The 18,727-nt window shown below is 39.8% G+C and overlaps 1 protein-coding gene across 2 annotated transcripts in view; it reads left to right on the top strand.

Moving 5' to 3' along the window:
* Positions 1–18,727, top strand: part of BIRC6 (baculoviral IAP repeat containing 6) — a 116,376-nt gene that overhangs the window by 56,635 nt on the left and 41,014 nt on the right. The window contains exons 55-65 of one of the 2 annotated variants that reach the window (XM_053461190.1): positions 49–826; positions 1,620–1,763; positions 2,793–2,922; positions 7,081–7,212; positions 8,762–8,929; positions 9,621–9,794; positions 11,653–11,846; positions 12,908–13,208; positions 14,449–14,666; positions 16,441–16,605; positions 17,347–17,512. In XM_053461190.1, coding sequence (XP_053317165.1) covers positions 49–826; positions 1,620–1,763; positions 2,793–2,922; positions 7,081–7,212; positions 8,762–8,929; positions 9,621–9,794; positions 11,653–11,846; positions 12,908–13,208; positions 14,449–14,666; positions 16,441–16,605; positions 17,347–17,512 — 2,570 coding nt within the window. Of the gene's footprint in view, positions 1–48; positions 827–1,619; positions 1,764–2,792; positions 2,923–7,068; positions 7,213–8,761; positions 8,930–9,620; positions 9,795–11,652; positions 11,847–12,907; positions 13,209–14,448; positions 14,667–16,440; positions 16,606–17,346; positions 17,513–18,727 lie in introns of both variants that reach the window. The other variant, XM_053461189.1, reaches the window with a different exon arrangement.

The raw sequence follows: 18,727 nt of genomic DNA, 5'->3' as shown, positions 1-18,727 counted from the left end.
AGTTTTTGTATCCTTTTACATGTGACATTGTATCTTTTATTCATCTAGGTCTCTGTACAAGTGGTCCATGTCACTGCCCTCTAACATGATCTTAAAGAAAGCTGTCGATGGCCTACTTTGCTCAATGTGCCACATCCACCCCAACTACTTCTCATTGCTCATGGGGTGGATGGGAATTACACCTCCACCGATACAGAGCCAGCACAGGCTGTCCATAACGGACGACAGCAAAAAGCAAGACCTTAACGCGTCTCTAACGGATGATTCTAAAAATGCACAAGCACCACTTGCACTTACAGAATCTCACTTGGCCACTCTTGCTGCTGCATCGCAATCTCCGGAAGCTATCAAGCAGTTGCTAGACTCTGGGTTGCCCTCGCTTCTTGTGCGAAGCTTAGTGAATTTTTGCTTCAATCACATATCCAGTTCAGACTGCGCTGCTGCTTTTACGGACTCTACCCAGGATAGACTCAGGAGGCAGCACACATCACAGCACTTTAGTAGGATGCCGGTCACGGCAGATTTGGTGGCACCAGTACTCAGGTTTCTGACGGAGGTCGGCCACAGTCATGTCATGAAGGATTGGCTCGGGTGCTCAGAGGTTAATCATTTGTGGACGGCACTTCTCTTTTTACTTTGCCATTCTGGTGCTGCTTCAACGGCTCATATAAGCGGGTCGCAACAGGCCAATACCAGGGGTACGTTGAGTTCTGCTGCAGGCAATGGACTTACTACTCAGCAAAGGACTGCCGTGGAAAATGCAACTGTGGCCTTTTTCCTACAATGCATATCATGTCATCCAAATAATCAGAGACTGATGGCCCAGGTTTGTACTTCTTTCTAAGTTATTTTGGTTGTTTTTTGGAAAGCCAGGGTAGACATTTGCAGAAAATACTCACAGGCAGTCACATTTCAAAAGCAATGGCTTTTTTTGTGAATTGCCACACTGGGATTATAAGGGAAGTTGTCCCATTCGAGGTTATTCAGTCCTAATTTGTATGCATGCATTGGATTTATCATGAGTTCATGCACGTTCTGCTAGTAGCAGTACCCATAGTCCAAAGTAAGAGTATCACAGCTCCATGCTTTGGGCTAGCAGTAGGATGCAAGCTTCACCGTGTGATCATCAGTAATAGACGATTTGCATGAATTTGTCCGGCAATGCTTTTGGTGAAGAGAGCCAAAGGAATTTCTGATTACAAAAAATGAAGCGTGAAAAATGTTGTTTGGGTTTCCAGTGAGATTTCATTGTTACAATTGAATGCAAACCCTAATGGGTTTACACCTCGTAATGGGATTTTATGTAGTAAATCAGAATAAATACTGAGGGGTAGATATTCTCTTGTCTCAAATTCCCCTGGTTAAAATATAATCCTTGGCAGAAATTGCACAATAATCCGCTTTTTGTTCTGATAAATAAAAGGCCAGGGTTGTTGCATGTCTGATGTGGTGTAAAGGAGCAGCCATACAGTAAGAATAGGAATATGCTGGGAAACGTAGTGAAAGCAGTCATGTAGGCAAAATGTGTCGTTTCTCTCAAGGCTCCCGGCAGCTTAGCGTCGTGAATATTAGTACATTTACATCTATCCAATTATGTGACATTGGCTTTGTATTAACAGGTCCTCTGTGAGTTGTTCCAGTCTTCTCCACAGCGCGGGAATCTTCCTGCCTCCGGCAACATTTCTGGCTTCATCCGGAGACTCTTTCTGCAGTTGATGTTGGAGGATGAGAAAGTTACCATGTTCCTTCAGTCACCATGTCCTGTATGCATCATGTTTAATCATGGTTTACATATTGTTAGGTGTATTATGCCCTAATAACCTCTTATGAAATCCAGTGTTTGGTTTTTATTTTTTGCAATGAGCAAGTTGATGGGTTGAAAAAACCAAAAACTTAGGGGTTTCTTGAGATATCCTACTGTTTGGCATATTTAGTGTAATACTAGGTAACTGTTGGCGGGTCTTTATATTTTTCGAAATAAATGACATTATATTATAGGTACTCCATCATACACATATCAGATGAACAATTTGGCCATGTTTTGGTCAGAATCAATGAAGACAAAACAGAATAGATAGGGCTGCCATTTTGTCAATTTATGAAATAAGATCATAGTCCTAGTCGGTGATGAGTTTGTGGCTGGCTACCTTGAGCCAGGCCCACCGTGCACCGCCACCTGGCCCCAAACTTACCACACCTAGGGTGCCGTCATTCTTCACCGGCAGTCATCCTTGTGTGTAGTGCTGGCATATGACATCATATCCTGAAGTTAATGATTTGGCAGCTTAGAAAACATACTATGTAAATCTGTACAGACCTGAGCGTCATAAATGGGTCGGGTCCCATTGCCCCCGACAGCCTATTTAGAGCTCTGGCACACTAGGGAGGCTAGTTGGTATGTTTGATAAAGCTACTAAAGTGCTCCAGGAGCTACCCCTGGCCAGCCTAGGCCAGAAGTTCCCTCATTGACACCCATTTTATATTGTTATGTGACGTTTCCACCAGATGGCAGCCTGCTGTTACAAAATCAAATCTGCAGATGCAGTGACAAGCAGACAAATTTATATTTAAAGACTGGTGTTCCCTAAATAAGAGTTTGAATGTAAAGCCAATGCCCATCCAACAGGCCAAATTGTATACTTAAGAGCAGACTGCATTTACTGTGCAAGTTGTATTCAATTTTTGACCCACAACTGTTGATTACTTTTAAGGAATGTAATGTAAGTCCATCCGTAGGCTGTAATGTAAGTGTAGATGGAATGCACTGACTTTTTTTTTTTTTACCCCCCCAGTTGTACAAGGGCAGAATCAATGCGACCAGCCACATCATACAGCATCCAATGTACGGAGCCGGGCACAAGTTTCGCACCCTTCATTTACCTATTTCTACCACACTGGCAGAGCTACTGGACCGGGTTTCAGGTGAGAAATAAACGTAATTTGATTTACTTTGTCTGATGTCTGTACATAGTTCTGACAAGGGGCATCAAGTTGCGGAATAAAGATATAATATTGCCTCTGTATAAATCAATGGTAAGGCCGCACCTTGAGTATGCTGTGCAATTTTGGGCACCTTTTCTAAAGAAGGATATCATAGCACTAGAAAGGGTGCAGAGGCGGGCTACAAAATTAATAAAAGGAATGGAGCACTATAGTTATGAAGAAAGGTTAACTAATTTAAATCTGTTTAGTTTAGAAAAACGTCGCCTCAGAGGGGATATGATAACGTTATATAAATATATTTGGGGCCAATACAAACCATTGTGTGGAAATCTGTTCATAAACAGGACTATGCATAGGACACGTGGTCATGCATTTAGACTAGAAGAAAGGAGATTTAGACTAAAGCAGAGGAAAGGGTTTTTTACAGTAAGGACAATAAGGATGTGGAATTCTCTGCCTGCAGAGGTAGTTTTATCAGAGTACAGACGTTTAAACAGCAACTGGATGGATACCTGGAAAAACATAATATTCGGGGATATAATCTTTAATTATGGGGAAACAGCTTATTGATCCAATGAGAAATCTGACTGCCATTTTGGGGTCAAGAAGGAATTTTTTCCCCTGGTTAGTGCAAAATTGGAAAGAGCGAAGCCGGGGTTTTTTGCCTTCTTTTGGATCAAACAGCAATAAATTAACAGATATAGGAAAGGCTGAACTTGATGGACGCATGTCTTTTTTCAGCCTATGTAACTATGTAACTATGATCCAGTGTGTAATAAAGAGCTGTTTGCTGCAGGAGCAGTGAACAACTTTCAAGTGAGTGACTACACGATCAGTATCGGCAAGCTGTCAATGCCGCTCCCCGAAGAAAGCAGCTGGTGACTTAATATACGCTGGCTGCTTCTATCTTATTTTTATATGTTGTCATGAGGTTTGTATCAAACCTCATGAGGTTTGTATCAAAAGTGACTCTGATGTAAATTTCGAAAAGTGGTCTGAAGACCAAAGCAGCCAATAGAATTTTTCTGTTACAGCCGATAAGACAACTTTTCATACATTGAACTGAATCACTTTTTATATAACCCCCAATAGTCCTTTTTAAAAGCTAAAGGTGCATTTTCAATGCACAATCTTGGAATTGAGCAACATTTTTGACACCAACAATTGACCCTTAAATTCACTGTGTGCGTAGGATGAATAGTATAATTAGAATTCCTTAGCACAGATATCATTGAAGACGTATTAATGTATATTTGCATGTTTTTGTGCTATATTTATCCGAGACATGCTTTCATTGTCTGCGGTAACAAGCTCTAAATTACACCACGCTCTGGGACTTGTCAGATCGCTCTCGGAAATAAGCCAGCACTAGTCAAGTACAATTTAAATAGCCAAGTTGCTGCCACAGTTTGAAGTAACGGTGCAGGACAGTATTAAAAGGAATCCATTGAGAGCAATTATTGTTCATAAAAGTTAATGGTTTGGAAAGAAAGCCGGGAAACCTTGCAGTAGACCTACTAAATTAGATGTTCAACATTTCAGTTCCACATCCCCACCCTACTCTTTTCAAAGTTCATGAACCAACCATTATATTCATCTGTTTGCCTGTATTGAGTAAGTATTCAGAATTGGTGTTCTGTTTAACTTTATATCAAAAAGTGCTTGGGAGGCCTGTTAAAGCGGAGCCTTCGCAGCTCTATAGCCTACCCGGAAACTTTTTCTTTCAATGAAGACATTTAGTGCTTTTGAGCACACATGATTTTTATTCCACTCTCAAAAGTTAATCAATGCTTTTTGTTTTTTAATTTGCACTAAATATAAATGGCAGAACAGATGAAAAATTGCAGGAAATGGTTTATTCACAGGGTTAATTGCTTAATGTCCTGTCTACCCTTCCCATTGACACCTTGCTTCATACTTCATGGACCTCTTGGACACTCACTGGGTGGAGCGTTGGAGCTCTCAGTAACCATACCCGGGAGGCCTGCTGGATTTACCCAGAGTGACCCAGTTTGGTCACAACTACTCCCTTCCGAGTTTCTTCTCACTGCCCACTATGGGGGGGGGTGGGGAGAGCTTGGTGTCTCCAAGCCTAGGATGTTCCTGGGTATGATGGTAACAGAATTCTGACTTCTTGTCTCCAGTCTCCCTCAAACACTAGGCACATTTGTACTAGTTTGGTTTAGTACCTGACACCAACTCCAGTGTCCTTTTTTTTATTTTTGCTAGGACAATTCCCCAAGCGACAGGGAAAAAATGCCCAGTATCTATCGCTCGTTGTCGGGTGTAAGTTGGCAATGATTTCTTTTCTCTGCTTTAACATGGCCAGCATATGGAACACATTTGCTAGAGGGATAAGGACGCCCTATATCATATAATCACGTATTCACATTGCTTCCTTTCATGGAATCACACCGTCTCACATTCAAAGTTTGACCGGGTGGATTCATTTTGCCGTATTTATCATGTCATGTCTGTCCAGCTATAGACAGTTAAATGGATGAAAGTCTTTAGCATTTGCCATTGCATTACATAAGATATGGAAATTTGTGCAGTAATGGCTTCGTTCGACCTCTGCGTCATGTCCATGAAAGTGCCACAAATAAAACAAAGTGTCGCTTAGCGAGTTTAAAGATATTGGAGAAAAGAAAAAAAAAAGCACAGTTGCTGCCCACAATATATGAATTCCTAAACGTATCTGAAGTCAAGGACGGTGCGTTTTCAGACGAGCACTCGGCGCGACAAGTGTGTTTAAAACAGATGGATTTAGCATCCGAAAAGTACAGTGATATTACAAGCAGTCCTTCTTGCGTTGATTAATTGTTCTCCTTTATAAGACCTTGAATAGCTAAATCCTCCCTTTACCCTTTCTTATTACGCCGTGTGATACGTGCGTTGTCTCTTCAATGAAGGAGGCGTTTTGTTTGTGCAGGGACGCCATGCTTTAGTCTAAACCTTTCTTTCCCCCTTGTACAATGTGTTTGCGAAATCCTTTTAAATGAAAGAGAAAGCATGGAAATAGCCATTCATTTGCAGCAGACTCGCAGCCAAAAGACTTAACAGGGTCAGTTTTTTCCCCGGAAGGCAGCTATCTTTTTTTTTTTTTTTATTTATGTGCGTACGATGTAGTCTAATATCATATTGCTAGGTTGAGCATTATTTAATAGCAATGTGAGCAATATAAACTCTTCTTGGTAGCCACAGTTGATCTGTAGGTCTTTATAATTTGTAGCATGTCACCACTGAAAAATGTGGAGGCAACAAGTCGCATTTTGGACCATACCAAGTAATCCTTAAGGAAAAAACTTTGATACTTAGACATCGCGATCTAGGACTGTCTAACGCTTGGAGTACGAGGGCATTAAGGGAAGGACATCTGTGATTTCACTGAAGGAAATCAGTGATTTTTGGCATTCTTGTGAGGGCTGAGTTTGTTTTTCGAACTTCTTATTCAACAGCGTGTTACTTGTGGATAATAGGAAATTTGTAAATAGGTGCTTATTGTCCAGTTTACGTAAACGCTCAGCTATATCGTGAATTTATATTAGGCTATCTTCCTGTAAATTTAGAAAACTTTCCATAATTGGGTAAATTATAATAGAAAAATGGAGTCTCTTTGTTTCTTCAAATGTTTAATAATAGCAGCAATTACAGTAATGCTCAGTGCACTGAAGTGAACTGGGTTTGGTCACACGATGTTCCATTATACCTTGTTTATATGTAGATCTGGGGGCCACCACCGTAGGCAGTCGTGTGATATTTTGGTTACGTTCCAAACGCCACGATAAGTTGATTCTGTACGGCAATGCTAATAAAAGAGCCTTTGCCCATAGACCTTAAGTAATGGGCATCTTTCTGGGTGATTATGATTAGTTCTACCGGTATATCTGAGAAATTCTATTGTTTATGACATGTCGGTGAGATAAAAAACTTGGACAAAGAAAATAAGATAATAGACCAAATATAAGCGCCTCTAAAACAGATGACACTGTTTCAAATGTTTTTTTAAGGGAAAAAAATGTAATTATACCAGCTTAATAATAAAACAAAATCTGACATACATGTGCAGGCGTCCTGTTGGCTTTCTGATAACATCAATTGAATTGGGATTTTGCTGACTTGCAGATTTTCTTGTAGACACACCAAGTATTACTGCTAAACTGATAAGCGAGCAGAAAGATGACAAGGAGAAGAAGAACCACGAAGAAAAGGAAAAAGTAAAGGCAGAGAATGGATTTCAGGACAATTACAGTGTTGTCGTTGCCTCAGGTAAGCCTGGAAACATCAATGTTATGTATAACAGTATAAAAAAATTTATGCTGTTATGATTACATATTGTCTTTGTGTTCGCACTCTCGCAGTAGCTGACATTGGGGTGATGTATGAAAATATGAGACAATATTTGAAGCAGAAAATTGATAATAGCAATATTTCTACTTTTTTATGTCTATCATACATCTTATCTATTTAGTTTTTTTGATTTTTTTTATGGTGAGATTGTAGGAATTTTCATTAGTAGAACAAGGTTTGGAGACAACTGACGGCGTCTAGAAAATATTCTCACAAGGCTATTTGTAAAATTGGAGCAATCTCACCTTTTTTTGCATAGTAGGTGTATTGTGCTTATGGCATAGTCTGTGAATTAAAATGTAACCCTTCTCAGCACAGCCAATGGCAAATGAAGCAGGTGACGATCAACTCATTCTGTCAAACATTTGCTTTGTGCTGTTATTAGGAAGGTCTCCCCATAAATAGTATGGGGTCAAGGAAAGTATCTCCTCTTGCATTTAATGGCTGTGGTCAGATTGGTTTATGATAAACGCTGTTAATGTGGTCTATTACATTGCTTTGTGATGGGTTCACACCTTTCCTCCAATGCAATGTCTTAAAAAGAGGTTATTCTCCACCCTCCATACCAGTCAGTCTAGATATGAAGTCTAGCTTCAGTCTCTCGGTCTGCCCCACATTATAAGCAAAAATCTGCATATATGTATAAGGTTTTATAACCAGACCTGCTTATCGCTACCTTAAAAATAGTACTAACGGTCAGAAAAAAATTAGGAGATAACGGGAAAGAAAAATTACTACCAAGGCTAAGCTGTTGATCATTTTTACAGAATAGCAAAAATATTCTAATCTTGAAACATAAAAAAATCTTATGTAATAGAAAATACTAGTTCTGCATAGTTTAAATCCTTAACCTTAACTTCTACTGAGGCCTGTAACAGCTTTGACATACAACCTTTCTTTTTGTAAGACTAATTTTTAAATCAACACTACTTGACTGATCTGCAGAGGAACACAGCTATATGTGGTTTTCTCTTTGTCTCTCTCTCTGGTTTGGATTTATACATTATTTGTTTTATATATCGTCCTCTCTGTAAACATTTTTATTTCATCTTAGTTCCATAAGGGATGTGTTTAGTTGGTGTACTATGTCCGCATGCTCAAGTGAACAGCATTGGTGATTTATCAGATAAGCAAAGCAAGGCTAATTATACATGTCCATGTTAGCAAATGATTTGGTTCTAGTTTAGGACATTTATAGTAAGTTGGCTGAAAGTCTTTATGAATTCGGGCATGTCTTGTCTTACAAGGAATGCCCTGCAAAAATCGCGCCTCCCAAATTGGTGATTCTCTCACTGCGGAGAACTCATTTTCCTTTTATCGGTGGCTCTGTCACCTTCAGAGGTCCGAGAAACCAGAAACACATCCAAAGATTAACACGGTTTCTGGTCCCAGCTAACATTGTATGCATTCTTGACATAGAGAAGACGGGAGTGATATTAAAATGCCCTCACTCATGTGCTACCTGTAGGTTTGAAGTCCCAGTCAAAACGAGCAGTGTCTTCTACGCCACCTCGTCCACCATCTAGGAGAGGGAGGGTAATCACAGACAAAGTTGGCAGTTCTTCATCTGGAGTTGATTCTTCCAGCAAGACAATCAGTATTCCAGTCTTTCATCTGTACCATAAACTGCTACCAGGTTAGTTTGAACTGTCTTTGATGACAACTGTAAAATCTCTTCACTGTGCAATTCCTTGTTGGGATTTTCCTTTCTTGGGTAAATTATTAAAGACAAACTTCACCAGGTACAGATGCTATATAACAAGGAGTGTTATGGGTTAGCCAGTCTACCAAATCAGAAAATGGGCTATGTAAAAAAAGAATCTTATGCTAACTACACAAAGCAGTCACTTTTTATTTTACATTTTATTTTTTTATCAAATACATGGTGGAGCTGTTTTTTCTTTGATTTGTTCCACCGTTTCTTTTACACATCTGATGAGAAGGCCACACAGCTTGGTATCTCATTGCGGATTTAGTTCCGTGGCAATTTAGTGGATATCGTTGACACTACTATTGGCTGGACGTAGTATGATGTCATGGCCGTGTTTCATTCATTCGCCTCATCTTGCCTTATATTAAGGATAACTGTATACCTATACCATACATGTTTACATGTCCTCATTGTATTAGACTCTACCACTTATGTGCAGTGCCCTCTGTGACGGATTATACAACAATGCCAAAGTAAAAATCCAAATGGTTTAGGTATAATAATTGGTTGAAACCTATATAACTATTTTGTATAGCTTTATGAACATACGTACGTTGGGTTTGTTGCTTTTGTTTTTGTCTTGTATCCTTATCTAATGTTTTTTTTTATTGCATAGGACAACCCTTACCGCCTGAGATGACTCTTGCGCAACTCCTAACACTGCTGTATGACCGAAAGCTCCCTCAAGGCTTCTGCTCTGTAGACCTAACCGTGAAGCTGGGCTCCAAGATGATATCTGATCCGAGTTTGTCAAAGACAGACTCCTTTAAACGCCTGCACACAGAAAAAGGTATGCCTCTTTTGTGCCGTACTGGTGAATGATTGTCTCCTCTATTAATATAAAGGTTACCAGAATCTTCAACATTTGGAAGGCTTTGGTTTAACCAATGCATGCCTAGTTTAGGTTCTTTAGGCGTTGTTCCATTTAGGCAAACATTACACCCTGACGTATGTTGAGCAAACGGACCTGAATTGCCGTTTAATCACAATACTTTTAAGAAGCCTGCGTTTTGTCATATTTACAACTGAGTATCACCTGAAAAATTCTGAAATTATTATTATGCAAATGATTCATGCATTCAGCAGTACTAGAAATAATGTTTCTAATGGTGCGTTTATAAGGTCCTCTTCCACTTAATTGTCCTGGGATTTTGCATGTTAATAAACCTTGGAAGATCTGCCATTTTATTCTTCCTCTGAAAGTTTAATTACATATATAAAAAAAATCTTTCTTCAGTTTCTATGGGAGCAGTGTGTCAGCAAAAATTGAAAGAGTAATATTACATGTAATTTTTTTTTCTCAAGCATTTTGGTTACCCTACAGAGTCAAAAATACTAATGCCTCATTTAGATACAGATTTGAAGTATACCAGAGTAGATAGAATTCATCAGTATAGGCGAAGAAGCAGCGGTTCTGTTAATACCAGACAACAAACTGTCTAAAGAATTATAGGTACACCATCCATATGTTAATTCCCCTATGAAACAGAATGTATTATTTGACTTATTGACTTCACATTTTATTTGTATTTAGCTCCATAAGAAAAAACTGTAATATCACATTCATGCCCCTTAGGCGATTACGTTGCGTATGATATATATATATATATAATATTAAAAAATGGCATTTGCACTTGGCAGTGGAGGCAACCTAATGCATATTAGCAATAGTAGTAAAGTAAGATTTTATTTTTATTGTAGCGATGAATGAATAAAATATGTTGAATAAGCCACGGATGGCTGGACTTTCATAAAATGGAAAAACCTAATTATCTATGAAACGGAACAATAATACTCGTACCTACTATATAATCATATGAATGGTTCTAAAAATGGAAAGTGTAATTCCGAAATCTTTTTCATTAGTGACCTGATTCAGAACAGAGCCGGCTTCAAGGGATGCATGTTCAGGGCACCAGATTAAATACATTTTGCTGGAATGGCAATGTGATTCATTTTGAATGGAAACTAGGACTGTGGGCTGATTCAAACTTTTTTTTTTTTGTTCAGGGTTGTCTTATTAAACTTACATACAATTGAAAAAAAGTTTTGGCTTTTCAGTGTTTCTCTTGTTTCTTGGATAGCACGGTTCCTTAAAGGGACACGCCAGCCTTCATATGCACTTTTAATGCATACGATAGCTGCAGAATCTATCCCATATGCCCCTTTCCACAGCACACCGGCCAAGTATAAGTGCGTTGCGGCTGTTCGGACATTTATTCGCACGTGTGGAAGGTTCACACATTGATTTTAATGGGAACGCTTTCCTGACATTGATTGTTTCATGCAGTGGCAATAAATATCTGGCCGTGTTTCCCGCCATGATGACCTAAAAATGTAACATGGGAGAAAGAATATGTGAGAATGCTATGACATAATAAAAGTATTACTGTACCTGTAGCTTTTCTTTATGTTCAGTGGCCACTTTATTGGGTACAACTGCTCTTTAACACCTAGCCAAATGGTGCATTATGTTTCTGCAACTCAGTATATGAAGAATGCAAACATGGTCAAGAGGCTTAGCTGAGCTACCAACATTAGAATGTTAATTTGCAATCTTAGCTACTTGACATTTCACAACCAAAAAAGCAAAATGTTACCCATTATTCCCACCATGCCTTACCTGTCTGTATTTTTTCCCAATGAAGAACATGGAGATTTATTGGGTTCTTGTCCTGAAGATGAAGCGATCAGCCCGAGTGATGAATGCATGGAATCTTTGGATGACTCTCTTCTGGAGACCTGTCCGATTCAGTCCCCGCTGCAAGTGTTTGCTGGGATGGGGGGACTGGCCCTCATAGCCGAAAGGCTTCCAATGCTCTATCCTGATGTCATTCAGCAGGTAAGTTCTGGCTGTTGCTCGGATGCATGGAAGAAAATGGAAGGGTTGGCCCTGCAAGTGCATTGCTATATACACAATGCGTTATTGGACATTTCTGTGAAACTAGTCAATTTTTGGCATGATTCATTTCAGTTCCCAGACAAAAAAATATACGTGAATCTCTCTTTATATTTCAAGTCCTTATTAACCAGCTTTGATTGGGGCATTTCTGTAGATATGTCACTGTCTCCTATGAAATTTGGCATCGTGCACAGATCCTGTTGTCTATTTTTCGGTGACTGATAGAGGCCTGGCATGCTAGCAGTTGTTTACTGTGTTGTGAACACAGTCAAGGAATTCAAGAAAGCTTGGAATATGCATAATGCTATCCTAAAAATTGAATATTGTTTTAAAAAGGCAGTCTAGCTGGGCCTTTTCAAGTTCTTTTCAGCCATCAACATCTATGTGCGCTTGCTTTTCAATGAACTCACTCAACTTTTAATTAACAAGCTTTACAAATGGTAATTATTCATGCTTCGCACTCTAGCAATTCTGTTCAGTACACCGTAAGCATTTAATTTAAACAGTGCATATTCTTATCAAGTGCCAAAGCCTACCTGAGAACGGGATACCATCTGTGCTTTCTCCAGCGTGCCTTCATGTTTGGCATCTTCAGTCGTTACTGCCAACGTGAATAAAGCTTAATGCACACACAAGTAGTCATGACCTACTTGTCAATCACGGTGTGGTTTAGGAGCAAACTAAAGCTGTCTGGGAGTGGAGATGGAAATTCGGTTTGGCAGTTTCTTTAGAATAAGTAAAAGTCCAACGGACAGCTAAAATACATTGTAGATTTTATTAAATACTCTTATAAGGTGCAGATTTTATTTCTAGTTCCTAGTACAGTAGCATGGGATAGGCATATGGCTCTCCTTGATCTAAGACAAGGCTGATTAAAAGTATGTGATGGGGGTTTTATGTTAACATCAGCTTTATTTTTTTGTGGATATACATTTCAACTTATAGTGATATATATGTAAAAAAAAAAAAAAAGTATTAATCAATTATGTTGTCTGTTTAAGGTAAGCGCTCCGGTTGTTACCACCACAACTCAAGAGAAACCAAAGGACAGCGATCAGTTTGAATGGGTCACGATTGAACAGTCTGGTGAACTGGTCTACGAAGCCCCAGAAACGATTGCCGCCGAACCTCCTCCGATCAAGTCTGCCGTGCAGACCATGTCCCCCATCCCCGCTCACTCGCTGGCCGCTTTTGGGCTTTTTCTCCGCCTTCCGGGATATGCTGAGGTTCTTCTGAAAGAGAGGAAGCATGCCCAGTGTCTACTGCGTCTGGTCCTGGGAGTTACGGATGATGGCGAAGGAAGTAAGGATCGCTCTTCCGTGCTAGGCATGCAATCAACGTAACAGTTTCTTGCTTCAGATAATCAGTGGTATCTGTTCGATAGCTAACCTAGCATCTATTTCTATTCAGAAATTGTGACATTTTAATGCAAAGTCCATCACAAACTTAACAAGTGTAGGCTCTCCAAACTTTACCGAACAGCTCCCGGTTTAATGATGTAAGTGGCTGCAGTTGTTGCAGAATCACTCCCTGTGCTAATTTATGCTCTCCAGAGTTTCAATGGCTTTAAAAGTTCACATTGCTCTCCAATGACCTGCTTTGGTTTACAGTTATTAAATCTTGAGGTAGAATCTGTTTAATTTGGCTTGATCATTCTCTGTGTGTGATACGGCATTCACAAGTTCATACTTCGTGGACATTTTATCCCATTTTATCCCGTCCGCATTAACTGTACTAACATTTGTAAGAAATTACCCTGTTAATAACTTGTATCATGTGCAAGGTCTGTGTTTCGTTTTTATGGATTTTTACCTTATTTCTTGGCTGCTTACAAAGTTTATTTTAGGGTATGTTTCTTATCATCACATCCATATCTAAAGCAGTTTAGATTCAATGCAACTGGCTTGTTTTTGGTTAGAGCTTGACAGACATGCCACCATCATGCATTTGCCAGTTTATTCACAAAAGCAGGAATTTGATGTAAGTTTAGTTTCGTTACGTAGTAACCCTTTATCGACCAGGGATATTTTACACTACAGGGCCAAAGCAACTTTCAGATTTTTCAATCTTCAGAATGAGCAGAGCTGCAGGACCAAGCTGCCAGGGTTGATCCATCTTAACTGTTTTGAGATCAATGGCATACCAGGTACGTCATAAAAAAAGGTCCTACAGGACCCGTGATGTACCTGGTACGTCAAAAATTGCTTCCATGTCGGCGCAATCATGGAGACAATGGCTATCAAGGATCAATCAAGCCATTTTTTTTCAGCGCAATTATGGAGACAATGGCTATCAAGAATCAATCAAGCCAAACTCCCTCGTTTTATTCACTACCGTTCTAGTCAAGTAAAACTTTGTACCGAACTCGGCACTTAGTGACGCAGAACAGCACAGAAGGATCGTAGTTCTACAGATATATAATGGGTACAGTAGAGATTGAATAGCAATTGAGTTTTGAGTATTCAATGCTCCCTGTTTTTTATCTTCTTTACTTTCTTCTTCTTTCTCTTACTCAGCTATCATTTATTTCTTTACTTCGTAGGTCACATTTTACAGTCGCCATCGGCAAACGTCTTGCCAACTCTCCCATTTCATGTCCTGCGCTCTTTGTTCAGTGCAATGCCACTGACGACGGATGATGGTGTGCTCTTAAGACGCATGGCTCTGGAAATTGGAGCTATACATCTCATCCTCGCCTGCTTATCAGCTTTGAGTCATCATGCTCCCAGAATCCCCAGCTCAGGCTCCAGTCAGTCAGAGGTAGGTTAATCTTGTATCATGTATGAATCATTTATTTTCTGTTATTTGGCTTTCAAAATTCCTTTTGGATAATGAGGTGACAGAAATGTAATGTCTCCACCTCTTCCAGAAGTAAACCCACCAGCGTCTTGTCCATGCCACTGGCATGTTTATTGTACTTGACAGATGAGGCTGGATTTGTCGCCAGTACAAAGTCTGTGTGTTTGGCACAAAGCCTAGTGTTCCTCAAATACTGTGCTTTATTTTATAGGATAGGACAGGAGGGCTATAATCTAATAATGAAGATTTTTGGGTTATTTTAATGACTCAACTATCTCTTTGAACTCTGGTCACCAGCGGTCTGTGGCTTCATCCTGTTGAAGGTGAAAGTTATGTTTGAGCCTTGTATAAAAAGATTCAGTCTCCGTAGAAGTTCATTTCCACTATTTTCTAATGTAATACACGTTGTACTCCGTGGATTCAGGCCTGGCTCCTGTATACTTGGCAGCGTGCTGCGATTTGATAGAACTGGCCAAGCTCCGGGCTTTACAAAATGAGCCGAGACGGAGAATCAACAGTGACAATGGCCAAGTTTTGAGATGCCCAAAATAAAGTGGTTCTTTTTCTCCTTGTGACGGCGGAAAAAAAGGTTACAGAAAAAAGCTTAGCTAGGTTTCATTTAAAAGCAGATTTGCAGTATAATTTTAGTGGAAACCACCCACATTAGCAACTCTTAGTCGCTGCCCAGCCAATGCAACCCTGCTAAAACTGTACTTTAGGGTTTTTAAACCCCAATAATAGCCTAATAGCCTTTCTGACATGAGGGCCGTACTCGCCTGTTAGTACCCCTCCTGTTAGTCTTGGAGCTCAGTTTTGATCTTCACGCTAGACCTTCAGCGGTTGGAACCCATCAAACCCAAGCCCAAAAAGTACATTTTCCGCAAAAAAAGCATTTTTGAACAACCGTTGTGCCCAAAGAAACGGTAAAATACAAGCTTATCTGAGTTTCCTTCACGTCCATGCAACATTTCACATTTTATATAATGCTTTTATTAACCCCCCCCTCCGCAAAAAGCTAAGTAAAGTCACTTTGGACCTTATGGAAGTTCCCTGGGACTTCCTAAACAGGGCCTCTTTCTATGACGTTAAGAATTTTACTTTTTTACAAAGTATTTTACAAAGTGTTAGATATGTTTCAGCACTTAAATAATCGAATAATTAGTTATTGTAGAGGAAGATGTCCTTGGTGAACAATATGGTTGATTTAAATATGCACGCTATGAGAAGCGGCCGTTATTGTCTGCCAAGTAGCATTGCCGTAGGGGATTGACCACAGTAGAAAGATGCATGCTCTCGCTCTACAAGCAAAATATATCTGAGGAAGACTGTGTTGCGACAAGCTCCATGTAATGTATAGTGGTATTCTAATACTTTCCTGTCACACCCCGGCATATATTTTACTTTTCTGTTCGTGAGGTGTTTTTATCCAAATATGTTTGCCCAAAAGCGAGGCGGTTCATTACGTAAAATTGTGAAGCTATCTATTTTTACATCATTTGAGTTGCCAACGTGAGGCGTGTCTGCTTTTCTTGCAGGGCCGTATTAATATATAGGGATTCTTGGAGGACACGTCCTTTTCCTACTTGAGTTCTCTGACTATTAAACCGTAGTGTGTGCATACGGTATACACTTGACCTTTATTGTGGTCTCTTTGCTTTCAGTACAGCAGATTCTTGAATTCCTAGGTGGGCCTTATACGGCACTCCTGCAAACTGTAATTCTACGTTTATTTAAGCCGCAGGTTTCCAGCACGCACAGTAGTGGCACGTGTGAGGAGCAGCAGCTATACTGGGCCAAAGGCACCGGATTCGGGACGGGATCTACCGCTTCGGGCTGGGATGTCGAGCAGGCCCTTACCAAACAAAGGCTGGAAGAGGAGCACGTAACCTGCCTGTTGCTGGTGTGTATCCCTTTTAGCACAAAGAATTTATGCAAGTTCAGCATGAGCTGGTCTCTGTTACATATAACTAATTTTATCACCCTATATCATATATAATTAATATATATCATATATAGTTATATTTGGCCCATTGGAGATTACAAATATAGATATCCCAGGAACCATTGTGACAAATATATGAAAACAAATACAAATAATCTTTTGACTTAAGAAATAATGAGCGCTTGTATTAAATGTTACATAGACATCTAATAGCTAGAACAAAAAACACTTCTATTGGATTTCCTGACCTATCAGCCTGCTTGTATGCAAAGCACGTACATCCTCGATGCTTTGTAACTAGATACACAATCAGTGTTCCAGTTTTGTCTGCAGTGTGACTTAAAGGTGCTGTTCCACTCACTCTCTCGAAAGTGATGCTTGTGACTACGTGCAGCATTAGAAACAGGATTCCGAGTCTTGCTTAATAGCCAAACCCTTCCAGAAAAAAGGATTTCCAATTTTGGATCATTCAATATTTTTTACAGGGGTCATTCAACTCCCATGTAGCACAGAATCAAGCACCGATAGGTTGTTGCCATTGAAATGGCTTATTAAGGTTGAGCATTTGTTGAGCAAGGAATAAAACTTGATGTGATGGTTTAAATTGCTTTATATTCAATGGAAATGATTTTACGCCACACATCTGTACGTGGTGTATTTCACACGGCTTCTCTTTGAATTTTTTTTCTTTTTTTTAAGGTTCTTGCCAGTTACATAAATCCGTCTGGGTGCGCTGCGAATGGCGAAACGCCAGCTAGTGAGACCAGAGGCCAGAACAGCAATGCCCTTCCATCTGTCCTGCAGGAGCTGCTCAGCCAGTCCTGTCTCATCCCAGCGATGTCCTCGTACCTCCGCAACGACTCAGGTACACCTGCCAAAATAACGCTTTCTATATGCAAAACATTATCTAGACATGTTGACTTGGCTCCGGGCAGCAGTTGGGTTATCTGCGTTCTCGTGAGGTCACCTCGTCTCCCGCAGGATAGGATGTGTGAATGCTTATAATTTGGCACTTAAGCCAAAAAGTCGGATCCGCTTAGGATTTGATAGTCATCGATCTGTACAATCCGTAAAACGGGTTGTCGTGAAGTGTACATCGTACATAGATCATTGATTATCATTGACCAGTCCGTCAGCGACCCCAATGATATCACCTGTTGATAAAGTCTATATTCTCAGAAACTAATGCAGATAAATACATCTTCCGTGAAATCACAGATTGGATATTTTGCATTCCTTTCAACTCAACTCAAGTCTATAGCAAACAACTAAATATTAAATGAATCCTAAATCACACTCAAGCTGTCTGGTTTGTGCTATTGGAAAACATCCAAAAAGGGGCAAAGTCACCTGTCTTTAGCATGCATTTATGAGAATCCGGCATGGATAGGTTGTTGCCATTGAAATGGAAATGGCTTATTGCTTAGGAAGCAATAAATTGACACATCTGCCAAGGTTTATTTGCACCTTTTAACATAATTAATGTAGATATACACTCCGGTTTAAGCACTGCTCATGGCCTTAATGCACCATTTCACGTTTCCATGCATGCTTATGCTGTTCGTTGTGGATGCGCATGCTGCTACAAAGTTGAGTTTTTTTCCCCTATAAAATATCCATGGTTCTTCATGTTTCCTAAAAAAAATGGCAAACCTAATGCATAGATGAAGGTCAGGATTCCGGTCCTTCTTTTAATTCACAGCTTACGTGCTGTGCTTTTGTATATATCTGCTCAGCTCGTCCCATGCTTTGTACTGAGTTTCTTCCTTTGATGGCTCCAGGCTCTCTGTAAGAAACAGAGAGAAGTGTCCAGACCTGGACCTTCTTACTCCCTGTACCTAAAGGGAGATAGATACCCTACTACAGCTCACTAACAAGGCAAAAAGTGTGGGGATTGTTGGATCCCTTATGTGTGATTTGGTTCTGAACTGCTTCTATGGTTGTGATCTGTATGATATGCTAATGGGGATTTTTTTTTTTAATTAATTTTTACTCAAATGAGCAAAAATGTAATACACTCCCGAGTGGGGACTCAACAAAGGGTGAGCTTGTTTGAAGCATCATCACATTGTACACAGTG

Source organism: Spea bombifrons, chromosome 3 (genome assembly GCF_027358695.1).
Source record: "Spea bombifrons isolate aSpeBom1 chromosome 3, aSpeBom1.2.pri, whole genome shotgun sequence".
NCBI classification, from domain to species: domain Eukaryota; kingdom Metazoa; phylum Chordata; class Amphibia; order Anura; family Pelobatidae; genus Spea; species Spea bombifrons.
Note: the sequence above shows the minus strand (reverse complement) of the source record. Positions and strands in the feature narration are given on the sequence as shown.